At 38.0% G+C, this 24,957-nt stretch overlaps 1 protein-coding gene across 1 annotated transcript in view; it reads right to left on the minus strand.

Moving 5' to 3' along the window:
• The window catches only part of DENND4C (DENN domain containing 4C), an 84,489-nt gene that overhangs the window by 40,553 nt on the left and 18,979 nt on the right, over positions 1 to 24,957 (minus strand). The window contains exons 2-10 of the mRNA XM_086629129.1: positions 18,580 to 18,907; positions 11,050 to 11,302; positions 10,026 to 10,095; positions 8,579 to 8,748; positions 6,535 to 6,776; positions 5,655 to 5,721; positions 4,937 to 4,995; positions 3,447 to 3,591; positions 2,910 to 3,085 (exon numbers count right to left, since the gene is read on the minus strand). Coding sequence (XP_086485255.1) covers positions 2,910 to 3,085; positions 3,447 to 3,591; positions 4,937 to 4,995; positions 5,655 to 5,721; positions 6,535 to 6,776; positions 8,579 to 8,748; positions 10,026 to 10,095; positions 11,050 to 11,302; positions 18,580 to 18,890 — 1,493 coding nt within the window. The 5' untranslated portion in view covers positions 18,891 to 18,907. The remainder of the gene's footprint in view (positions 1 to 2,909; positions 3,086 to 3,446; positions 3,592 to 4,936; positions 4,996 to 5,654; positions 5,722 to 6,534; positions 6,777 to 8,578; positions 8,749 to 10,025; positions 10,096 to 11,049; positions 11,303 to 18,579; positions 18,908 to 24,957) is intronic.

Raw genomic sequence — 24,957 nt, forward strand, 5'->3', positions numbered from 1 at the left:
GTCAATACTACCATAAACTTGCCATACTGCTACTGATGCAAATAAAGACACAGTTTGGAGTACAACACGAATTTGTTACTGCAAAATGATGGTAGACCAGCTTTACGGTCATACGGTACGTTGTAACATGTCTATGGCAATTCAGTTCCAGCTTCAACCACAGGCTAGCAGGGACTAAGAAGACTGGGAATTTAGTTCACAGTTTGAAAATTATGTGGTTGTTCAAGCAGTGAGGTAAATTGGCCTAAAGGGATGCTCATCTTTGTTAGAAGGACAACAGGTGCAATGCCAGACCTTGTTTAAGCAGTTGGATATATAGAGAGAGAGCAGGGAACAAATCCTGAGAACTATGACTCTGTCTGGAAGGTAGAAGGTGGGGGAGAATTGCTGTAACAGGAACTAAAACAGACCTGGTGACCACAAGACCTAATCAGTTACTATCTGAGCTAATGCTGTCTCTCCTTGTTTTGCACTTCGCATCAGTGAAACGTTCGTTCAATTATTTGCTCAATTGACATCAACACAGAACTATCTTAGGAAGGAAGCCAAAGATTCAGGAGTTAAAGAAAAAATACACACTTACGGATGCCTTTGCTCATTTTTTTTCCCCACTATAATGGTATGTCTATAAACAATATAAGTGGTACTGTTCCAAAAACATAAGGAAAAAATCCTGCTATCAAAATAAAACAAACTCTCAAATCTTTGCCCTAAAAAGGCTAATTTCCTTAACCAGCTTTCAATGTTACTTTCACAGACATAGTTGAAAACGTCAAAAAAAAAAAGCATTAAGGAAGATGTTGAATGAATAAAAGGTCTTCAGTACTTTTGGCAGTAAATAAAGCTTCAGTCTATCATAAGGAAGATAGCAACAAACCTGGTGTAAAAGGACACTAGACAGACAGAATGATGTACCAGAAAATATTGAATTTTACAAATGTTATTCTTCTATTTTGCAGTCTCCCACAGTTATCAAGACTGCTGTTAAATGCTTTTACACTAAAAAAAAACAAACACAAAACACCAAAAAATCCACAGCATTACCACAGAAATAAAGAGGGGCAGAAACAGATGTGGATAAAATAAAATAGAACATTAATCTTTACTCACCAATAACATAGTATTTTAGAATTCTCTATGATCTCCAAAACAAAGTGCTTTATGGAGATTTGGTTTTACCTACATGTCTCCAAAACTGAAAAATATCCTCATTTCCAAGTTAAAAAAGTTTTATCACACAAGTATCAACATCTCACATTAACCTAAGTCAAATGTTAGATGTCAAATTCCTGTGGAAGTCAAATGAGTGGTACGGATGAGATATGCAAAATGGGCAGCAAAAAAAATTAAAAAGATCAGTGGACTATCAAAAGAGAAAAGGATTTATAAGACAGAAAAAGCAAAGGTGCAAAAATCTTTCTAGATGAGTGCCTCATAAGAGATCAGTCACTGGTAGATTTTCAGTTCAGTAACCAATCCAAGTAAGGTTGGTACTTGGTCTTTCCAGCAGTCATTCTAACAGAATCTCAATATCCTTATCTCCCTGCTAAATCCTCTGTTTCTATCTCCATCATTTTTCTCCAACCCAGTATTCAACTTCCATTCTACGTATGAATAAAAACATTCAGGTATTTCTCACTGCAAATATCTTCATATAAACAAGTTATCTTCCTAGAGTTTCTTCAATCATTCTTCTTTCACAACGGCTGTTGTAATTGTTCTTTGGTGGTGTAATACTTTGATATACAGTGATGAAAATGCTTTTTGCAGTGTTTTGAATGAGGATGTAGGGCAAGAAGAAAAAAAAATCAAAAAATAGACACAGTGATTTTTTATTTTGATGCTACTATTTGCTTTGATGCTACTAATAAAACAAAGCATTTCAGTACGTAAAGGAAACACTTTGGTAAAGGTCCTTTTGATACAGTGAAAATCAAGAAAGCATTCAACTGAACCATAGATCAAATGACTAACTCACTCAATTTAGTAAAAACAAAAGGTGAAAATTAAAAAGTGACAAGATGAAGTAAACCTGTATTTCCATAGAGAAAAGATGTGCACTTTATTTAGCCATGTTCACCTTCATCTTGAACTAGCTCAGATGCCTCTCTATTTATGGTCTAATTAATTTAAAAAGGAAACGTAATTCATAAAGCTACTAAATTAAACATCTGAAAGAACTGCATTTTCAATTCGGTTATTTGTACTCTCATTTAGATATATTACAGAAAAACAGAAGAGTTACTCTGAAATAGCCTCTCCTCAAAAGGTGTGAAGAAACTGTTCATGCACCATCTTCAATTTAAGGAATGCATTAAGAACCCAGTAATTAAGTGAAAATATTTTAGATTGCATGTAATCAATTGCTAAATTTTGCTTGATGGATCTCACCAAATTAGCCCTTGTAACCTGAGAAAAATTTCTTTACTAACAAAGTGCCGTGAGTACAAGAGAGCATCAAAAGCTGTCATGAAGGGTCCTGAAGCACTCATGTTCATACCAATAGTCACTGAACACAGGCAAACCAAATTCAAAAATAGTAGGTCAAGGTGAAAATGTAGGAAATAGTGAGGCAGGAAAAACAACAAACCACAACTCTTCTTCCTCTTTTTTAGCTTTTATCTGATTTCCCTAGTAAGCAGTACTAGAAGCGGAAAACCAAATCAGAACACGTTACCACTGACTAAATTTATAGCAACATCTGCATCGTATTTTTATCGGCAACGCGAAGCATTAACCCTTGACTTAGTAAGTTCTAGTTTGCTGTGAAGCATTAGAAATGGGAAAAAGAACAGAGGACAGTAAGAAACAAACCATATTGGTTAAAACAGCGTTTAATAGTTTTATCTCCTGAGCAATTCAGCAACCTCTTCATCTACAGATAAATGTAAAAACTCCATAGAACTTACATGTACACCATGTTTGTGTCTAGGTCAATGCACACAATATCCTGTGGTGGATCATACAGATCAAAGTACCGTGAATCAACTCCAACAATAAATGGAAGAGGTGCACTGAGTACGGTGGCCAGAGACAAAGGACAGAGGGGGATATATGGACATTGCCACTGAAATGGAAATATCATCTGAAGGAAAAATTAAATGACATTAATGCATTAAAACAAGACAACAGATATGGCACAATAAAATCCAAGAAGTTACATGCAGCAAGTTGAAATGAAATTGCTAAAAGCCTTTTAACGTTGTCAGAAAAGAGCTTTCGAGTTTGACCACTCATTTACAGCACATCTCTCAGCTATCTATGCAAAAATGTTGATCATTCTAGCAGTCACAACAATAAGACATGCTAGGGCACTTTAACTACATTCTATTGCTGGGAAGAACGATCACTTAGTGCATCAATTATTTTAACTTAAAAAAGCCTTGTAACGACTGTGGAGTTTTAACTGATTTCTCTCACTGTTGTACAGAACACTTTGTACTTACAGCTACTACAGCTTCAGCAACTCCTGTCAACACAGCTGGTCTAAGAGAATGGAGGAGGATCTTGCCTTCTAGTAATACAAAGAGTAGCAGAGTGGCACAGTTTTCCGGTCCAAGATTCATAAGGAGAGTGCTAAAGTTTGCTCCACTAAGGGGTGGGTGGGAAAGGGGAAGAGAATAAGAATGTTACAAGATTTTTTTTTTTTTTTTTTTTTTTTTTTAAAAGTCACTACTGTCAAACTTCTGATGACTGGAACCAACTAGTTGAATGGTGCTAATATTATCACACATCAAATCTCTCTCTCTCCCTCTCCTCAATATGAGACTTGTACTGCCACAAAAAAAACTAAATTCAAATTCTATTGCTAAAGAAACATACGTTATACCATGCTACTGCTGAGTTTGTGTTGTTTATGGCAGTCTCTCTCATATATGCACATCCATCTTGTCTTTGTAACAGTAAAACAGATCTAACTGGTTAAGAACAAGTCCAAGCACAAATAACACCAGTATTTTCATATGATGGATTAGCTTAGGCAAAAATCATGAACTAGAGTATCTATGTGATCTTAGAATCACAGTGTTTAATTCTAATACCAGTCAAGTAACATCAATCCATCACCCCGATAGCAACATGCCTTTAGTTTCTATAGTTTAAATCCAATTCATTTGTTTGGACTGCACACATTTAGGAGTTGTAATGACATCTGTAAGAGCACAGGGGTTTAACATCCGTCCTTAGGAAAGTGCTTACATGTTACTTTGCAGTTTGGTGGCTGGCTGCAATTTTTCACTTAAGAGGCTGAGTGACAGGTGTGATTAAACATGGGATTCTTCTGCATACAGAATATTATAGGATAATATTTAAGGGGGGAGTAATAAAAAAAGAATAATTTTGGTTTTAACTTAAAAACAAACAAAAAAATGTCAACAAAAACATGGAAACAAAACCCCATATTACAATCATAGGGAGTTCCAGCCCAGAAAACGCAGGCAGTATCCACAGAGACTGCATCAACCTTCAAGCGCAAATACTAATTTTTAGGTATGTTTTTGAGTTTCCAAAATGTTTGCACACTTGTGCATTGACTGATTTCACATAACTGCTTGACAATAAGTGCCTCTTGCATCCAAAAAGGGCAAAAAACAAGTCTATCTATGCTACCGAAAAAAAAAATTTTGCTCACTTAGGTTCTGAAAATACAAGATATTTAAATACATATACTTTTTTTCCTCACAGGCTGCTGCTTCTTTCTTCAGAGTTCCTACAATAATCTAGCAATGCATCTTTATTTCAGAATAATTGTGATATTATTCTTCCACAAGGGGCACAACTATGTCAAAAAGACAACACTGTACAACGGTATAAATGCGTATTGAGCTTTCTGTTCGTACGATCTAATCTAATAACATTGCAGTAATGTTTGGCTTCCTTCTACGACTCATTCCTATTTGTCTCAAGTAGCATACATTTGAAGCATTAATAATGATACCTTAATGGCAATGGTGTAGAAACTGGCTGAGACAGTATTAATGCATCATGGGCAGAAAGCTGAAACACATAAAGTAGTATGTGATTGATATGGTCGACTACAAAGTTAATACAGTATAATATTCCAGTATAAATGTATATCCATAGTCAATAAGTGCTTGGCAGACAGATTCACGATGTCACGAAAGAGGCTCAAATCAGAGACAATCTTCGGGGCCCGTGTTCAGAGGTTATATTAGTCACTGGAATGATTCTCAGAAGTTACAGGAAATTGTCTGTGACTCAGTGTTGAACATGTAGCTGCTGCTAGGTGATTAAGCAGAGAAGCACAAGAGACAGTGCCCTGGAGGACTAACCTTCGACCCACAGAAGTGGGTGGACAAGTGAGAGAAAGACAGAAAACAAACAATCCCCCACACTGACGTAATGCAAATGGTGCCTATAAAATGAAAGCGCAAAATATGGCAGACATTTCAAAAGTGCAAGTAGGACTCTGCTGCTACCCACACCACCTGAAGTCTGAAAAGTTTCCTTGGCTAAGTTACCCCAGGCTTATATCAATGAAAGAAGGCCAATCCTTTCATCTCCTCCCCTCTCCCTTCCAGCAGACAGGTATTCAAAGCTGAGTAAAAAGCCTAAAGGAAGAAATCAGGATTTCAAAGCAAGAAAGAGGATTTGCCATCATGGTAACTAAAAACCAAAGCAAATGTTTCGCTTACCTGCACAAGAATTCTTGGCCTCTGTGGTGAAGGGAAAGGTATATTGTGCATAAAATGGGATATGTGTCTGAAAAGAGGACAAGATGTTAGAAAACCAGCACCAGGGACTAATCAGGGACTGAAAACAATGTTATTCGCATTTTGGAATTAATATGGTATCATGTTTTAGACAGGCTGTCAAGATTTATTTACTGTTTTGGTAAGTTTAAGAACCTATTTAAGCAAATTGGAACAAAGAAGCTCCATTCACTCACACTTCATGCATGAAAATTAATGCTGGCAGCTTCAGATATGTATGCAAAAGATAAGAACACACTGGCATTTAGGTAAGCCGTTTGAAATCCCAGGCAGCCTAACCCCATTCTACAGAGTTTCTAATGAGGCTTAGCTAAGAGAAACTATATACTGTCAGATGTCTAACACAGTTTTGAGGGTAACATCACATTTCAGCAATCTTTTAGGACCATGAAAACCATCCTCCACAGAGTTCACACACAAAAAATCTGCATTAGTTGCATTACTTGGAAACAGACGCAGATACTCATTGCTAATGCACAGAGTCCCTGAGCTCACATTTATTAATCTAAAATGCAGGACTGCAAACGTTACCAAGTATCTTATCGCTCAGTCATTTTCTGTGTTTGATGTAATTAAGAAAAAGGTAAACAGGCTTGACATATTCTAACAGAAAAGCCACAGTAAAATCCAGTTCACTTTACTGGCACTCCAAGAGCTACTACTCTTAAACAGAAGCAGCAATAAGCTATATATGCTACACAGTGCAAGCCAAAGGACGGAGCGTGGCATGTATAAATCATATCACTTCTTGAGCTGATACAACTACCTTCCCACATTAACTTGAAAAAAATGTTTTACATACTTCTCAATGGGAAGAGGATGAGGTCCAGAGACAGAGAGTTTGTAGATGAACATAAGAAATTTTCGAAATGCTTCAAAGAAAGGCCAATGTGAGAGAAGGCAGATGCATTTGTTGGAATTGATGGACTTGGAAGTAACCACTTTCCTCTCTACAGATGTCAGGAGACCCAGCTGCAATTGTTGTTTTTCTGTTAGCAGCTCCCGGGGATAGGGCTCATAAAACTGAATAGCAGCACCATAAACCTAAAAGATGAAGAAAAACAGCTAAGCAAACCCAGTACTTAACAGGAGTTTGGGTTAGAACTTTCGAAGCATCCTTAAGTCTTTGGTATTTGCACACACACCACAGTGCTTTTGCTGGTAGCTTGTGAAATGACTTTTCATTGACGTAACACACATAAAGTATGCTTATAAATGAAATGCTTTGGACTCTTGTGCCTCTCTTCCTCTTTTTCATTGCACTTTCCTCAACAAAGCATTCATACTTAGTAAATTGAAAGGGAAGGAATCAAACTGCACACTGTGACAAAACCCAATCCATTAACTGTTACAGTAAAAAAACCCCAAAACAACAAACTCTAATGAAATACTTGTGGTTCAGTAAATCTCCTATCATTACCACACTAAAAAATAAAATTATTTTAGCTAAACAGCTACCAACCTTTTCTAATATTCCTTCCTCAGTTGTTGAAGTTTCATAATTAACTGAATTATTCTGGCAAGCTTAGCAAAAGGAGAACAGGGAAAGATGGATACCACAGTACACACCCCCTCTTGAGAAAAATACTGGCAGCTACTGCACTCCTCCTTGCAAAAGAAGTATTACCATATTAGAGAGAGACTTTTTTCTTAGTTTGGAGATGGAGAAGTATATAAATTTCCCTGATAGGGGACTGAGGCAGAGTGGAAGTTGAGCTGTTACCACTCATAGAGCCAAACTGCTGTTTATTAGTCACAGAGAACTAATCACTTATCACATTACAATCACTTATTCCCTCATGCAGTTCACACATGCACATGCACCGACATGGTTGGCAAGCTGAAGCAACAGCTGGGAGACCAACCTCAAACAAGGGCTCCCTTGCTTCACAGGTGCACCTACAATCCTGTAGTCTCTGTCTGTGTACAGCAGACACTGCCTTCTCACATGTGGGCTGAGCCATGCAACACATTTTTGATGCCCACGTGTGCTAGTGGCCTTATACAGATTTGGCAGATGGCTGGTGTTCTGAATCTATCACTTCATGTGAACTCAGCAGGACCACTGGTCTCAGGAGCGCATCAGTTCTCCAGAACCTTTCCCATGCTACCTCTCGGCACATGCAAATTTAGGTTAGATATCAGCAAATTTAGGTTAGATATCAGGAAAAATTTCTTTACAGAGAGGGTTGTGAAGTATTGGAACAGGCTGCCCGGGGAGGTGGTGGAGTCCCCATCCCTGGAGGTGTTTAAAAACTGTGTGGATTTGGTGTTGAGGAACATGGTTTAGGGACCCTGACAGTGCAGGGTGAATGGTTGGACTCTATGATCTTGAGGGTCTCTTCCAACCAGACGATTCTATGATTCTATGCTTTTCATCTCCCTGCCCTGCTGTTTTCCTGTAACTATTTTCCTGTTCATGCACATAGATACCTATAGAGCCCAATTACACAAATTCACACAGAAGTGGATTTTAAGGTAACCCACTGGAAAACAACTTAACATTGCTAACACATGTGGTAAGCGAGTATCTCTTTAACATGTAGGCCACGTTTCCATTCCCAGAAACTTCTTACTTGAAAGAACAGGGTTTGTGAGCTTTGGTTTTAAGTGTATAGTTCAGCTTACATGGGACTAAACAGGACATACTCTCCCCGCTGTTTCCTGTTTTGGTTTACTTCTGTCTTAGACAAAGGCTTAAGAAATACAATTTTATAAGGGAATTATTTAACACCTTGTTTTGTGGCCTTTCCAAAAACAGAAGAAACAATGCCTGTTTGGCCTGTTTATCTCCACAGCAGCCATTTGAACTAAAAGCAAAAACAAGTCACGGTGCGGAGCCATACCTTTTCTGCAGACGAGCAGGTCAGTACAAATGTTGAGAACACTGGTAGTGGATATTTGGTTTGAGGGTCCCAGCACTCAATAGTAGCTCCCATAGGAAGGCAGAAGAGAGGTACAGATTCTGACAGTGGGAATGACTCATAGTTCTCTTGAGGGTATCTGAAAATTAAGCCTTCAGAATGGGAAAATGAAAAGTAAGCACATTTGCTCTGCCTAAATAATGTAAGCAATATAATTTCCAAAATATACAGTGAAGCCTGTTGGTTATCTGGACTTTATAACTGAACATTACACTTGCAGAAGAAGAAAGTCTCTCATTTCACAGTATAACTAAGCCATCCAAGAAACAATCATTTAAAAATTGTGTATGAATGCTGAAGCACTCCCTTTTGGTAACTGCACAAAAAACAGTACATAGTGAAAACTAATTACAGAAGATTTTTACTTCAAACCAGTTGGGAATTACTTGTGCTATTTAAACGTGCCATTGGAATGGATTTTATTACCAAAAAAAATCCTATGAAGACAGTGATAATTTATCTACTGTAAAACCAGCAGCAATACCTCCATTACCTCCATTGAAAACAGGATGAACTAGCTGACTGTCCACATTTTCTTCTAATCAGTCAATATGTTCAATTTAAACAAATCATTTATTCAGTTTCCAGAAATATATCTCACTGTTGCTGGTAAAAAGTAGGTGCACTAGCATCAGTTTACTATTGCTGTTCATCTAGCTTATTTTATGGTACACTGACTTCATTATCTATGCTTTCCACTTCTACTTGGTAGTTCACTCTATTCAAAGGAATTTGGTTCACTTAGTGCTCATTAGAAACTCTTTCGAAAGTTTTTTTGGACTTCTACAGAAAAAAGAAACAAACTGTAGCAGTGCACTAAAAAAATATTATAAAAGCCAGACTTAAAGACTTTTTGTCATTTATTGTACAAAATATTTCTGACTCTTTCCAAATGAGAAACAAGTGAATAGTTGTGGAACTGAAGGGAAGGAACACATTTAACTTTCGGATTAAACGAAAGATGTTGCATTAGCTGTGAGACATAAAAAAAGATGTGAGCAAGGTTGCATGGAATGTTTAATTACTCCTTCTCCATCATCACCAGCACAAAAACCAAAGTCTTTTGTTATATCTGAAATGCTTGCTACGCTTTCCGCTAAAGCTCATAAGCTACCAAACCTGTCATGATAAAAACTAAATTAATACAGAACAATGCTATTCCTATTAAGGTTTTTCTTTTTTCATTAGTTTCCTGGGAAAAAGTGAGGAGACTAACAAAGGCATTATAGGAGTTGATTTCAACTGACATGGTCTAGGAACTGAATTCTGACAGACTGCATTTAAGCTTTAAAAACTATCATTTGGTTTCAACCAGGCATTCAAATCCTTCAGTTAGCATGCTTAGACAGTCTGCTTCTAAATTACTTACCAGCTTTATACGCTAAAGAGTTAGAAGCTGGCACAGACTTCTTGTAACAAAGGTATACACTGGAACCCCACTGAAAGACACAAGTTTCATCTTAGAACCAGCAAAGATGACAACACCGAGCAGAGAAATCAAGTAGAAACATCTGAATATACTCCGACTTACAAAAAAAGCAGACATTTAAATAAAAAGCATTACAGAATAAAATGATTGGCTGGCTGCTGAGTGAATGTAAATAATGAAATAGAGAATTCACCCTTCTCACGTTTTTTCAGAAATTACAGAATTTACATAAAATAATCACACCACCACACTACTCTGACTTGCTGCAACAGAAGAATAGGGAAAAGTGAAGCAGATCATTTGCAGCTTCACATTTTCTTGGTTATTTTAAAGGAGACACTTATGGTAACCTCATCAGTGGAAGTTAAATTCTAAACATCGTCGCTTAAAGCTTTTATCGTACTTCCATAAACCAGTTACTTACATAGCATTTTTGCAGTTTGTCTAAATACACTCTACCCGTGGAAAAAAATCACCTATTTCAGCCTGAATAGACTAAATGCAAAACAGACTAAATAAAAGCAAGGTTTAAGCAGTAATTACCATTCTTACATGTCTTAGTAACACAGACATTACTAACAACTAAGAAAAAAATTTTTGTGATTTAACCCAGGAGGGGGGGTGGGAGTTTTTTTTTATTATAAAAATAATTAATTAAACAAATCCATGGCACTACTCCTAAATGGCACCTAGACATGAATATGCAAATTTATGTAGGGAGTAATCAGGATGAAGAAGTCATTCCTAACACTAAACAAAATCAGCGCAACCAAACTTACAAAACTGAAGTCTCACACATGGCATGCAGAATGAAAGAATTACGATGTAGTGATGGAATACAATTATAACTTCTAAGAAATGTTCAAAAAGCTAGTCCTTTGTGTTTGTCTGTTGTTTGGGGGTTTTTGTGGGGGTTTTTGTTTGTTTTTTTTTAAAAAAGAAACTCAAGTTTTTAAATACTCACCATACCACAATTCAAATTCTTGTCAACTTTGCAGAATGTGTGAGGAGGGGCTTCTCCCTTGCTGGTCACAATAACACAGATATCTGTCACTGCCAACGAATTTTGAGGTCGTATTGGAGGAGCCCTTCGATATGTGATAAAGATCCGTTGAGAAGAAGCTGAACTGTTGTTAACATTAGCACAACGACCATAAGGAGTAGCTTGAATCACCTCGCAGCCTGAAATGATGCGCTCCTTCCCTTCATACAGAACTCTGCAGACAGGAAGGAAACAAAATATTAGTGCATTCAAATATATATGAAGTTACTTGGACAATTTCACAGAAATTGTCCATTCGTTGGCACCCTGTGTCATCATTGCAACGGTCTAATGTGCATTTTATGTATTTGAGGCAAAGAAACTATTCAGAAATATTTAAATAGTATAAGATATTTCTGTGGGAACAAATCATAGTTATGGAAAAATAAAATCAAGCCGCATGGAAAAGGATTTAGTTAAAGAATTAGTAAGAATGCTGTACTATCAATGAAAATTAAATACAAAGGAATCCTTAAATTGCTTGCACACATGACACCTGATAATTTCTTAGAAATTATATCCATCACTAAAACATCTGGAAAGTCATTTCAAGCTAGCCCTTTTTTTTTTTTTTTTTAAGGAATGTAGTTGAAAAAGAGCAACAGAAGACAGAAATCTGCTTCCTAGATGAATTTTTACAGAAAAAAACCCAACCTAGTAATGATTTATGTTCATAGTTTGAATAACATTTCTTAAGAGAAAGGGAGAAAGAGGAAGACAAAATAACACTCCATGCCACAGAAAAGGAAGAAATAATAACTGCAGTTGACTGTACTCCTAGAAAGCAGAATATATCTCACATGGCCATACAGCAACATTCACACAGTACCTGGATTTTTTAGCCAGATCACAAGTTTAGATCACCATATTCTTAGCAGAAAAAGAAAGATCCTTCACAGCAGGTAAATGAGCTAAAACTTCACACTCCAATCTTTCCCAAACACAAAGCTATTAGGAAGTGACCACGAGAAGAAACGTGGAAGTCAAAACATAAATATTTTTAATGCATAGATGCTATGATAGGGCAAGCTTTATCTCCCATTCCACACTCAAATAAGCAACAGTTCCATCTGCTTGATTCTCTGCATTATGTACAGAGTACTTGCCACCTTCAAATGAGCTTTCACCTGTACAATACGTGGCAAGATTTAGGATAAAGGTAACATGTTACAACTTTGTATTTTGTGACCTGCAGCTTCCTACATGTAGTTCATCACAACTTTACTTTAAAATAAAAAATAACCAGGCAATATATATTTTACTGTCCCCAAATACCCTTGGTTAAACATTTGACAGACTACTAGTAAGCATGTATTTGAAAACCTCAAAAAAGTCCTGGGTGAAAGATTAAAAAAAAATGAAGTCTTTTTCCAGATCCAACAATTCTCAGAACTTTCCAAAAAGCATGTACCATTAAACTCTTCAAATTAAATATTGCTGTCCATGTTTAAATTGGAATATGCAAATGTTACTGTTTATTCTGTTTCCACAGAGCAAATGTGTATCTTGTTGTAGTATTGAGGATATATATGAACTACAGTCCTAGAATACTTCAATAAAGCAAAGAAATCACATGAGTTGGGAGCATATTGATGTAGCTACCAGGCTGCCATATAAATTTATTCGGGTAACTCATGAAGGACTTGCCTTCAATAACGGTTTCAGTTTGTAAAGAGTCTCATGATCACATTTTTGCTAGATTTAAAACAATGTGTAATCTCAGGTTCAAAACCAGCCTAATACCAGCATTTCCAAGTTGCAACATTAGTTTTAATTACTTCTAAACTACATAATCTTCTGGAAGAACATGTATTTTGCTCTTTTTATCAGGTTACCTCCTTTATAAAGTTAAAAAAAAAAAACAAAAACAAAAACCACAAACCCAACAACAACAATGGCAGCAGCTCTCAGGCTACCTTCATTGTGCATAAAGTTTGCATGAATTCTCCACATCACTTCCTTACATTAATCAGAAGAGAATATTGAAGAGTGGCCTCCAATGTAAGTTTCAGCTCAGTTTTATTTCAATTTCATGTATTTTAAATAAAATAGGAATCTAAAGTTATTCCAGAAACGTTTGTCAGCTGACAGTTTTTGAGAAGTAAAACCATATTAACCAGACAGCTCCGGCAGTTCCATTTCACAGGTTTACAAGTATTCTCAGAAACACTTAAAACACTGAAGCATTTCTCAGTGGTGCAAATCTTTCTAAGAGGTCAGGTCTGACCAGTGTTCAAGACACTGGGTCAAGTGGGATCACCTCCCATAAAAAGCAAAAAGAAAATGAAAGCAGCACTCACCCCTTCATACGTAACAGGGGAAGAATATTAAAACAACACCATTTTCTGCTTTCATGCATACTATTGAATTTAAGAAAACAAGCAAACAGAAGAAAACCACAATCCACAGACCACTCAAATTAAACAACGATTTTAATGATTCAAGACAAAAACATTCAGAAGTGATGCATGAAATATTTAACAAGACACCCTGTATATACAAAGTCGTCCCTGAGAGAATAAGCTTACTCCTACTTGTTTCAACTTCCCAACGTCTGCCTTTGATTAATTAGTACTGATCAGGATAAGACTTGTTTCCTGCTTCTATGAGCTTATACTTTGGCCTCAATCCTAAGTACACCTTATTTGCTACATTATTCTATCAACTTTGATAAAGTTTCATTTCAAACAATACGTAACTACAGTTTCCTCTAGATGTTAGGTCCTTTCTTCGTGAGAAAGACCAAAAAATCTTGTTATTGCTTCGTAAGGCTGTTTCACATTGTAGATGGAGGTTCTCTCATGACCAGCTTTACTGATTTAAAGGTATAATTCAATACATCAGATAACAGATTTTAGAAAAGATAAATACTACTTTCTTGCAGCTGTTGAGTTAAAAACCTTAAACCACAGAAAACTTTGCTTCTGGAAAACCATTTCAAAATAGGTGGACTGTTGCAAATTGCATTGCGTGAGGCTGCTCTCCAGCTTGACTTCTCTAGGTCCAACCACGTTTCTGCCTCTCGCGGACCTTAAGCAACATAACTCTTCATAACAGCTCTTCCTATCTCATTTAAGAGAAGGCAGTATGCAAGTATGGAATAAAAAGGGAACTAAAATAAATATACTAAGCAGTAGGAGGGCCAGAGGAGAAGTGTTGGATAAAGCAGAGGGAAAAGATTTACTTATCTTTTATTTCTACTGCCACCACTTTTATTTGTCAAAACGCACAAGCAATTGATTAGTTTCATCATTATTATCCCAAGCTGTTCCAAACACCCAACTGCCATTTTCACACTGTGGGATTTAAGGAACAATGGAAGATGCTGGCTCTTAAGAACATCTTCCAGTTTTTATTGTGCTTCTTGAAATTTGAGTTTACTTTCATTTTTGAAATACACCTCTAGTAAAGAAAAACATTTGTTCAATTGATACTCTTGTAGATAATTTCAGAAACCAAGTAGGCAGAATGAGATGGGTGCTTAGCACAGAACGACTAACCAAGCTAAAGCTTCCCATACTAGTTAAAAAAAAAAAAAAAAAGAGTATTTCTTAACTTACACAATGTAAGTTACCTAACTTTTGCATTACTCAGTAATACAAGAAGCCCTGCTTCAGACAAGAACTCTGATATTCTTGCCTTGATCCTTTCTACAGTAAGTTACAAATTGCAAAACCACTTACAATTAAAAAGCATTTCCTGTGAGGTTTTCTTCCATTTAAGAGACAAGTGCTGGAGCTATCCCATATTCCTAACTCAAGTGTAAAAGTAAGAGAAGTGAGATCTTGTTACGAAATCTCAGTGCACCTAAACTGAAACAAATCTCAAATCTCAGTTCTTGTCTATTTCTGGAATATCTGCAAAAATATTGGTTAGGAAAGCAATAGAATGGCTAGTAGCTGAATTATTTATGGACCTAGAAGCTTAAGATACTAAATTTTACAGCTATACATAGGAAACGAACCCTAGAGATCTCTTGTCTTAGGGTCAAACCTTTATTCTTCCAACTAAAAACAGCCACAGCAAATGCAACATCCAGAGGCATGGCACACGGTGTAACTATTTTGGTGTAACTATTCACATTTGGTTCTTTAATTAAAATACTGGAGAACAGCTTAAAACAGTCTTCAGACTGCACATACGTCTCTTGCCCAAACTCCACTTTCATTTGAACACACTGGAACTCACAAAATAAAAAGCTGCTCTATCCACCTCTTGCACAGGCTCTAACCATCTCTCGCACGTAGTTGCAAAACAGCAGGAACATTCCTATGCATCACTGCTCAGAGAGAAAAGCCTGCCAGGATTTGTTAGGTGTCATATCCTAACTAGATCTGTGTAAAATACAGAACAAATACTACTTGCCAAATACCACAGTTTTCCACCAATAGTTTAAAAAAGTGTCTCTGCTAAGGAAGCCCTTAGTCAGCCAACTATTTGCCTATTTTGCTTATCAGGTATTCCCTATGAAACCTATCCAAGCTTTCAATTTCTAAAGTTCTGGGAGACATGAAAATAAACGTGTAGCAGTCACTTCCATAAAGGTATATGCAGCATCCAGAGGCATGGCACATGGTGTAACTATATTCCTTCTGCTAAAACTCACTGAAGTTTGACATATCATTTGAAGAATAACTTCATACTGCAATGCGACTCAGTCAAATTGTAACAATTATCTCATCTTGCAGTGTCAGTCACACTCATGGGAAAAGACTACTCTAAAAATCACAGTTTCACTGAAGATTATTAGAATCATCATTGGTTGACTACCGGCTTGATATGAGCCAGCAGTGTGCCCAGGTGGCCAAAAAGGCCACTGGGATACTGGCGTGTATCAAGAATAGTGTGACCAGCAGGAGCAGGGAAGTGATCCTGCCCCTGTACTCGGCACTGGTGAGGCCGCACCTGGAATATTGTGTCCAGTTTTGGGCCCCTCGCTTTAAGAGAGATATTGAGCTCCTGGAGCGAGTCCAAAGAAGGGCGACCAAACTGGTCAAGGGGCTGGAAAATAAAACTTATGGGGAGCGGCTGAGGGAGTTGGGGCTGTTTAGCCTGGAGAAGAGGAGGCTGAGGGGAGACCTGATTACATCCTACAAATACTTGAGAAGGTGTCGTGGGTTATGTTGAACCGCCCCACACACAGCCGGTCACTCCCCCTCCCCCACCCCCAGGAATGAGGGAGAGAATTAAAGGATAAACGTGAAACCCGTGGGTTGAGATAAGAGTGATTTAATACAGATGATTTAATACAATGTAGGTGCTCACCACCCCTCGTATGCGAAGCCCGTCTCGTCCCGAAAACTGCAAATCCCGGACGAACGCGAGGCCCCGAAATAGAGAGGGGCAGAGAGGGAGAGAAAGAGAGAGAGAGAGAAAGAAAAAAAACAGCAGAGCAACAGCGCAGCAAGCGCAAAAGAGCAAAAGTGCAAAAAGAGCAAAAGCGCAAAAAGCCCCTCTTCCCGGCTGACCCTCACTTTTATACTGGGCATGACGCTGCATGATATGGAATACTAATTGGCCAGTTTGGCCCTCAGTCTTAAGTTCCACACAAATGACAAGGGGAATCGTGTCCCCCTTGTCCCAGCTATGCTCCCCCCTTATCCTGCCGTGTTTCTGTACTCCGCACACTGAAAAGTCCTTGGAGTTTCACTTCCAACCACAAACATCAGCTTGCTATCAACATTCTTCTCAGAGTGAGCCTCTGAGTGAAACCAAAACAGGGAGCTCTTCTGGCTGTTAAAAAAAACTCTGTCCCAGCTAAAACTGGGACAGAAGGGATGGTGGGGAGGTAGGGGAAGGGCTCTTTACATTAGTGATGGGTGATAGAACAAGAGGAAACGGGTATAAGCTTAGTCAGGGGAGATTCAGGTTGGATGTTAGGAAGTATTTCTTCTCTGAAAGGGTTGTCAGCCACTGGAATAGGCTGCCCAGGGAGGTGGTTGAGTCCCCATCCCTGGATGTGTTTAAGAATAGGGTGGATGAACTACTTAGGGATATGGCTTAATAGGGATTAGGGACGGTTGGACTCGATGATCTCTAAGGTCTTTTCCAACCTAGAAATCTATGAAAATCTATGAAATTAATATTAGATATTGAGATGAACTGAAATCAGAATGTACCAGGTTAATTATATAAATCTAACTATCATCCTTAGAGCAGAGATCTTGCCATGTAACTAATTTCATTACTAAGATTTCACTATCAGTTTCTTCCAGACTGGACTCCAGTTGTCAGTTGGCACTCAAATTGTAGGTCAAAAGCAGGGTATGTAGGCATTGTGCCTGATGTGCTTAAACTTATAAATGAAATTAATTAAACATTATAGCTTGCCTATAGATGCATTTTTTTTACTTCACTATTTATTTAATAACTAAATAAGGAAAAACACACTTATTTTGCCACCATTGTAACAGTTCCTCCCACCCATGCTCCATTTTCTCTTTCTCATTACACCACAGTAATTCTACAACATCCTTATCCAAACTAGAGAAGCAGAAGTGCTATACAGAGCAATTTAGGCAATACTGTAGCACTGCATGAGTTACTACAGATCGAGCACTACCTCAATATGCTAGTAGCACAGACTATAATATGCACCACCTTGAGATCTTGGGAGATTTTGTGATCTTGGTCCTGAATACTGACATTAAATTCAGTATCCTCTAAGTAACAAAATTAGTCCAGAGCTTCTCCACCAGGTTGTCCTCCGCGTTTATTAAGCATTGAACTTAAAGCATTGACTATACCTAAGGTTTTCAAACACAGTACTAGTAACTCTTTAGGAACTTATGCCTTAGATATCAAAAAGCATGGTTTCTGAAATAAAAGCATGATTAGAGTCATCAAGAGATTACATAACCCAGTGTTTGCAGCCAATCATAACAGAACTTGCAAGCAACCTCACAAATACTCTGATCTGACAAAAAGACAGGCTGCAAGTCTCTATAGGTGGATAATTTTAAGATCTTTGTTTCAGTGTCTTACCATTTTAAAGTGATATCTTTTACCTTAAGCATTAAAGTGATTCACAAAGTGATAATTTTTGTCTTCTGAAGTCATCACTTTCAGATAAAGCATGCTATATTTTTTGATTTGCACTATACCATTTCTAGAAACTAATTTTTTATTATTCTTTGACCTTTCATAAAATTGCAGCAGAGAACTTAATTTCTCATATTTGATTTGCTCCATCTATCTCCTCCCTCTCTATATATATCGTATCTTTTTAAGTTAAAACGTTATCATTCATTTTTAAAAGACAAGTTCTCTAAAAGACTGATGCTTTTTTCAACTTATTTCAGAAAGAAAATACTGCACAGATACAGACAATAAGCAATATAGATTCAAAGACAGTATGTTTTTAAAAGTTTTCTCACGTCAGTTTTCATCATTTACGAAAAGTAAGATTTGATCATTATTGAAGGAGGAACTGAATTGTTACAGAAATCTCACCCAATGTCAGTAAGAGGTGGTTTGTCCCGGCCTCTCTTGTAGCAAAGAAAAAGTTCAGGACTCTTTAGACTTCCATAGTTTAAGTTGGCTTGAAGGGCTGTAGGGGTGGCTTCAACACAGGTGTATCCCTCTGGGACAGTTTCACCAGCTGATTTAATTATCACAGCAATGTCAGTAATTGGAGCCTTTGGACCAGTTGATTTAGTCTCATGTCGGCTTATTTCTTGGTCCAGGAGGGTTGCAGTATCTGTATCAGTGAGCCCTGCCACTACAAAATAGTCAGCCACTCGTGGACCTTTGTCTTCTATCATGGTTATGTCAGTACTTCCTGGGGAAAACAAAGAAAGAAAAATCAAACACTTTGCTTTAAAGCTAAACTCCTTCCCTCAACAAGTACAAGGATTTAAAACCTTTAAAGAAAATTTTGCAAATAAAAGAATTCCTGTACAGAGATTTTGTGAAAATTCTAGGAAAACTCCAAAACAGACTTTGGTTTCTGCTGCTTAAAAAGAGTATTGTCAGTAACTGGATTTCAGTTCTAGCACTGTAAGAGTCACGTTTTAGCACAAGGAAGTTTAAGTGAGATAAAGAACTCACAGTTCCCACTACAGCAGCTACACAGAAAATTAGCTATTAGACCGTTCAAGCTCTTCACAGACTATAAATTAATGCAGGTAACCCTAACTAAAAGCATCTATATTTTTCTGCCATTGCTATGGAGTACTGTTGCCTTTTTTTTTTTTTTCTTGAGAGAACAATTCCAAGTATAGGCTCACTGGTTTATCTTCTGCATGTTTCATCCATTTTGTTTCATAATCTAGACCTAACAGTGCAGTCTTGAGACATTCAGCTGGTAACTGTAACATCTGGAAGTCCTTTACAAAAATCACACATCCAAACCCACATTTCATCAGCTGATCAGGCAGTACACATCACTTCTCAGCTGCACATTCCAGATCTAGAAAGAGTCATTCTCCCAACGCCAGTGACCTTCCCTAAGCACATGAATTTAAAGGGGTGAAATGCAAGTTTCTATTAAGAGCAAAACTACCTGACAGACTATGCTCAAATATCACAAGCACAATTTCAAGTACCCAATCTCATGAAATATCTATCTTTTTAAAAGTTGAGTTAGAAATATTTAACAGTCATTGCCAAGTAATAAACCTGCGTATTGTTGTACCCTTCAGCAAGCTAGGGACCATCTTCTTTTAAATCCTCATGTCTCCATCACCAGATTTCTAGGAATCCCATCAGAAAGCTAATGGAGAACAGAAGTCTGATTCCTGTCTTTGAAAACAAGACTGCCACAGCTGCCAAGGTGCCACCTACTAAGGAGTGGTGGTCCATGGGTATTGCCAAATAATAAGTGCACCAAATTTGACAAGCTTCTTGTCTTTAGAAAGCCCTAGCCTGATAACTGCAGAAACGTTGGCCTCTGCTCACTGAAAGGTCATTTGGCAGAGACAGTATAACCCTGTTCCCTGCAACTTGGTTTCTCCTCCTGTTCTCAGCCTGCTCTTTCTTACCGAAATTATACTGAAAAGGTACTTTCCATGTTCACACTTTACAAAAACTGATTAGAAGTGTTCTGAGTCTACAAAAACTTATTAGAAGTGTTCTGAGGACTCAGCTGAAGGAAAAAAAAAAAATCAGTTATTCATCCTGCAAGATGAATGCTTGGAAATCTTAGCATAAGATTTTGCAACTTAGGTGCCAACTACTATACTGCAAGGAACTATACTCCAACTAACTCGTTTTTTTTATTTTCTAACAACAAAATGACAACTTTTCAAATCCTTTCAAACCTGAAAGAAGAATATCTACGCCCTGAAAAGGACTCTTCTCTTCTGCAATATTTTTCCACCACGCTTTTCACAACATCTCTTCAGTGTTCTCTAAACACTTAGGCTAACAGCTTTTGTAGGGCAATCCATGAACAGAGATCTGGGAAGAGACACAGAAGTGTTTGGCTCCGCCAAAAAGAGGAAAGCCATGGGACAGCTACTCACAGGACAGCTTTCAGGCCTACAACATATGGATATATAGGAACAGGAACAACAACAGGTTTATTCAATTTGTCAGGTGTTGAGTGATTAAGTCTCCTGAAAAACAAGAAAACTACTCCAAAGCCATAGCTACTCGTGAAGCTTCTGAATCACTTCCAGCTACAGAACTGCAGCAGTTTACCTTTTTTACTGTCATAAACAACATGAACTTAGTGATAAAGCCCGCTACAGGTAAGCAAGTCAGCATGAAATGCAGCGGTAATGGCTTCAACACAATCCCATATAATTGGTTAACAGGTCCCTCCTCATACTGCCACTGGTCATTCGCACCTTCACTTTTGTCCAGAACTATCATTTGGGCAACCACATAATGAACTGGAACACGGAATTGCTCTGGTTGAATGCCAACGGGGCAAGACTGTTCAGTGTTCAACCAGAGCAGTTCTCCAACAATTAACTCTTGTCAGCACAAAGCCAGCAGCAGTGTGTGTCTCTTCAGCAGCAGCACTGACTTGCACTGGATTAATCACAAAACTGAGACACTTAACAATGTTCCAGTTTGCCTCTTAGATGCTTGGACTTGTTCACAGAATTATAAAAATAAATAAAAAAATAAATAAACCAACCTCTCCTTTCTCCCCTTAAAAGACGGGAAAGTCTTGAATCAGACCATCTCGTAATCTGGAAAGTCCTGCTAGGACTTGATATATGTGAAACCAAACTATTGGAACAAGCTGCTAAAAATAGAAAAATGGTTGGCATCACATAAATGTTTGGGGTTTTTTTTAAAACAAAACCTTTGTTAAACGATCCAGCCTTTTACTACCTGCTACATGTTCACACAGCTCAATATCACGTTCTCTCAATGCAACGTTAAAATCGTCGCCCACGTTTGCTTTTAGCACACAGAGCAGGAAATAAAACAGTAACGATAACAGCACACGACGTCAAAAATCTCACAACAGTTTGTATTTTTAATTACAGCTGTAGTTCCTAGAATTGCACGAATGTCATCCTCAAATGTTTTTTAAAGGGAAAGTTTAGCTTTCCTGGGTAAATTGTGGGAGAAAAATTTAAAAGGACCTGAAAAATTAAATACTAAGATTTGGAAGGTTAGAATGCAAATGAAGATAATACATTCCCAAATTTTCACCAGTGGGGATCAATAAAACTGTAGCATTCGGTTGCCGAGGAACATATACTTATATCTATGATCTTGTATTTTTCTCTTAGCCATGGCTGCGTTTTACTTCACAGAAACTCTCTGTAATATGTGGCAGGCAAAAGTCAGAGTCACCAGACCATTCAGCTGAGAAACTTGGCACGTAAGCCTCATATGTCAGCACAATGATTAGTGAGTTTTTCAAAGTGTTCCAAGCCTCCTAAAACAGTTCCCTTCCTTTTCCACAAGGATAAGACAAGTAAGGTTTCAAGTAAGCACTACAACTCAGCTCTTCAATAATTTATTCTCCAATTTCAAAAAGATTTAAAGCAACAGGATCTCTCAAAAGAGACCTTGAAATAATAGCTCTTAACAAAGCCATGGTTATCTTCTGCAATGCAATAGCTTTATAAACATAAATAGACACTAAGCTATAAATTAGCAGACAGCCACCAAAGCAAACAGAAACAGCAGAATTCAGTTAGTCGAAGGATACTTTGCCTTCAGAACTGCAGGAAAAAAGAAGTGTATGATTTGCAGGGAAAGAAGATGAATCCACTGCCATTTTCCGCTGTTCTTCTGATACCTGACACAAGAATAAGTACGCACACTGCTGCTCTTAATACACAAGGGAACAAACATTCTTCTAAGAGACCTTCTACAATAAGTTTTATCACAGCAACTTTTCCCCACCTAATTCCAAGAGATATCGTCCTCTCAGTTTTCTGTGAGTAGCTTCTGCACATCACAAGACTAATAGGAAAATATCCTTTTATCTTGCAGGGCAAAACCAAATACAAAAAAAAAATCTAAAAATAAAAACTGCTTCTTTGTGTAGGACGATGAAAACGCAGGATATATTGGAAAAAAGCTAACATACAAGGCCTATGAAAGATCGTTTTTTAAAGTCTACAAAGATAGTTCAGTTTCAGCCAAATAAACTGAAAAGAAAAATTGGGAATTCTGTTTCAAGAATGCGAGCAATACTGTTTGAGGAATTACAAACCTCCAAGCCCATATAGATCTATAAGGGCCATGGAGAAACTATTTAAGTGAAGTTAGCTTTCCAATTCATTCATAGGCCATAATAGGCAAGCTTCCTATAAGCAGTTTAGGACAAAAATTATTTTTTGAATAAAAGAAAAAGAAAAAAAAAGAATATTCAGAATAAAAGATGTACTTTTAAAATCCCCATGCTTTTCTAAAATAAAATCCCACTGAAGTAATTAGCTTTGTAGATGAAAAACAAAACCAGCCTGCACAGGTAACACTTAAAGGCACTTAGTACAACTAGTCTAAGTCAAGATATCTTTAGCAAAGATATGCAGGAGTGAAAAAAATAAATTCTTTTCACTGCTTAAACATTAGAAATATGGCAAAGTGTTTTCCTCTCCCACATTTACCTTTGACCTCCTTCAAAAGACAATAGCCTTTCTCACAACCACAATGTAATTTTACAGTTATTTCATTTCATTTTGTTCTATCAAAAATATAGCAACTGAACTATTAGCTTCATACAGGGCATAACCCTTTGTTAGGAGAGATTTCATAGAATCATAGAATGGTTCGGGTTGGAAGGGACTTCAAAGATCATCTAGTTCCAACCCCCCTGCCATGGGCAGGGACACTCTCCACTACACCAGGTTGCCCAAAGCCTCATCCAGCCTGGCCTTGAACACTTCCAGGGATGCGGCATCCACAACTTCTCTGGGCAACCTGTTCCACTGCCTCACCATCCTCAGAGTGAAAAATTTCTTCCTTAGATCTAATCGAAATCTGCCCTCTTTCAGTTTAAAGCCATTGCCCCTTGTCCTTTCAGTACACGCCCTTGTAAAAAGTCCCTCTCCAGCTTTCCTGTAGGCCCCCTTTAGGTACTGGAAGGCTGCAATAAGATCACCCCGGAGCCTTCTCTTCTCCAGGGTCAACAGACCCAACTCTCTCAGCCTGTCTCCATAGCAGAGGTGCTCCAGCCCTTGAATCATCTTTGTAGACCTCCTCTGGACCCGCTCCAGTAGCTCCATGTCCTTCTTGTGTTGGGGAATCCAAACCTGAACACAGTATCCGAGGTGGGGTCTCATGAGAGCAGAGCAGAGGGGCAGAATCACCTCCCTCAACCTGCTGGCCACGCTCCTCTGGATGCAGCCCAGGACACGGTTGGCTTTCTGGGCTGCCAGCGCACATTGCCGGCTCATGTTGCGCTTCTCATCCACCAACACTCCCATAACAAAGTTGCTTGGGGGAAAAGGTTTCCATTCTAAAGATCACTTTTATGAATTTTAAACAATTATGAAAAAACTTAACACAAGACTTTTAAGTGCCTTTAAAGACATATTTGAAGAAGCTAAATCACTGTTAAACACAGCAGAGGTATAGCTAGGTTGCATTCAGCTTTCTTCCTTCTTTCTGCATATATTTCAAATATCAGAATCACAGAACGGTTTGGGTTGGAAGGGACCTTCAAAGATCATCTAGTTCCAAGCCCTCTGCCATGGGCAGGGACACCTTCCATTCAATCAGGTTGCTCAAAGCCCTGTCTAACACTTCCAGGGATGGGGCATCCACAACTTTTCTGGGCAACATGTTTCAGTGCCTCACCTCCCCCATTATGATAAATGCCTCCCTTACGTCCAATCTAAACCTATTTTCTTTCAGTTTAAAACTGTAGCCCCTTATTCTGCCACTACGGGTCTTGGTAAAAAAAAAATCTTTATGTAGTATTTCACAACAGTGGTAAAGATAAAAGCATGACAACGTTGGTGTGAAGAAACTGATGACACTGACTAAAAAAGGCAATTTTTTTCAGAAACAGGTGATCTTAAATCAGAACAATAAAGTTTAGTCCCTTGGGACAGAAGGTAGAACCTGAAGGCCTGAACTTGACAAGTTTGACCAGCAGCGAGGATTTGGACACTATGTTTTGTCTCTATGACTGTTTATAAAAACAAATCTAAACACAAATAAAAATAAATTACAAATAAAATACAGCCATCCACAGTCCAGGAGGTTCCTTCAGTGCACTGATGATAACTTCCTGATGCAAAAGGTGGATGAGCCTACTAGAAGAGGAGTGCTGATGGATCTTATTCTCACTAATAAGGAGGGTCTGGTTGAAGCGCTGAAGGTCGAGGGGAGCCTTGGTTGTAGTGACCATGAAACAGTAGAGTTCAGGATCTCATCTGGCAGGAAGAGAATACCTAGCAGAACTAG

Source organism: Tauraco erythrolophus, chromosome Z (genome assembly GCF_009769465.1).
Source record: "Tauraco erythrolophus isolate bTauEry1 chromosome Z, bTauEry1.pri, whole genome shotgun sequence".
In the NCBI taxonomy this organism is placed as follows: Eukaryota; Metazoa; Chordata; class Aves; order Musophagiformes; family Musophagidae; genus Tauraco; species Tauraco erythrolophus.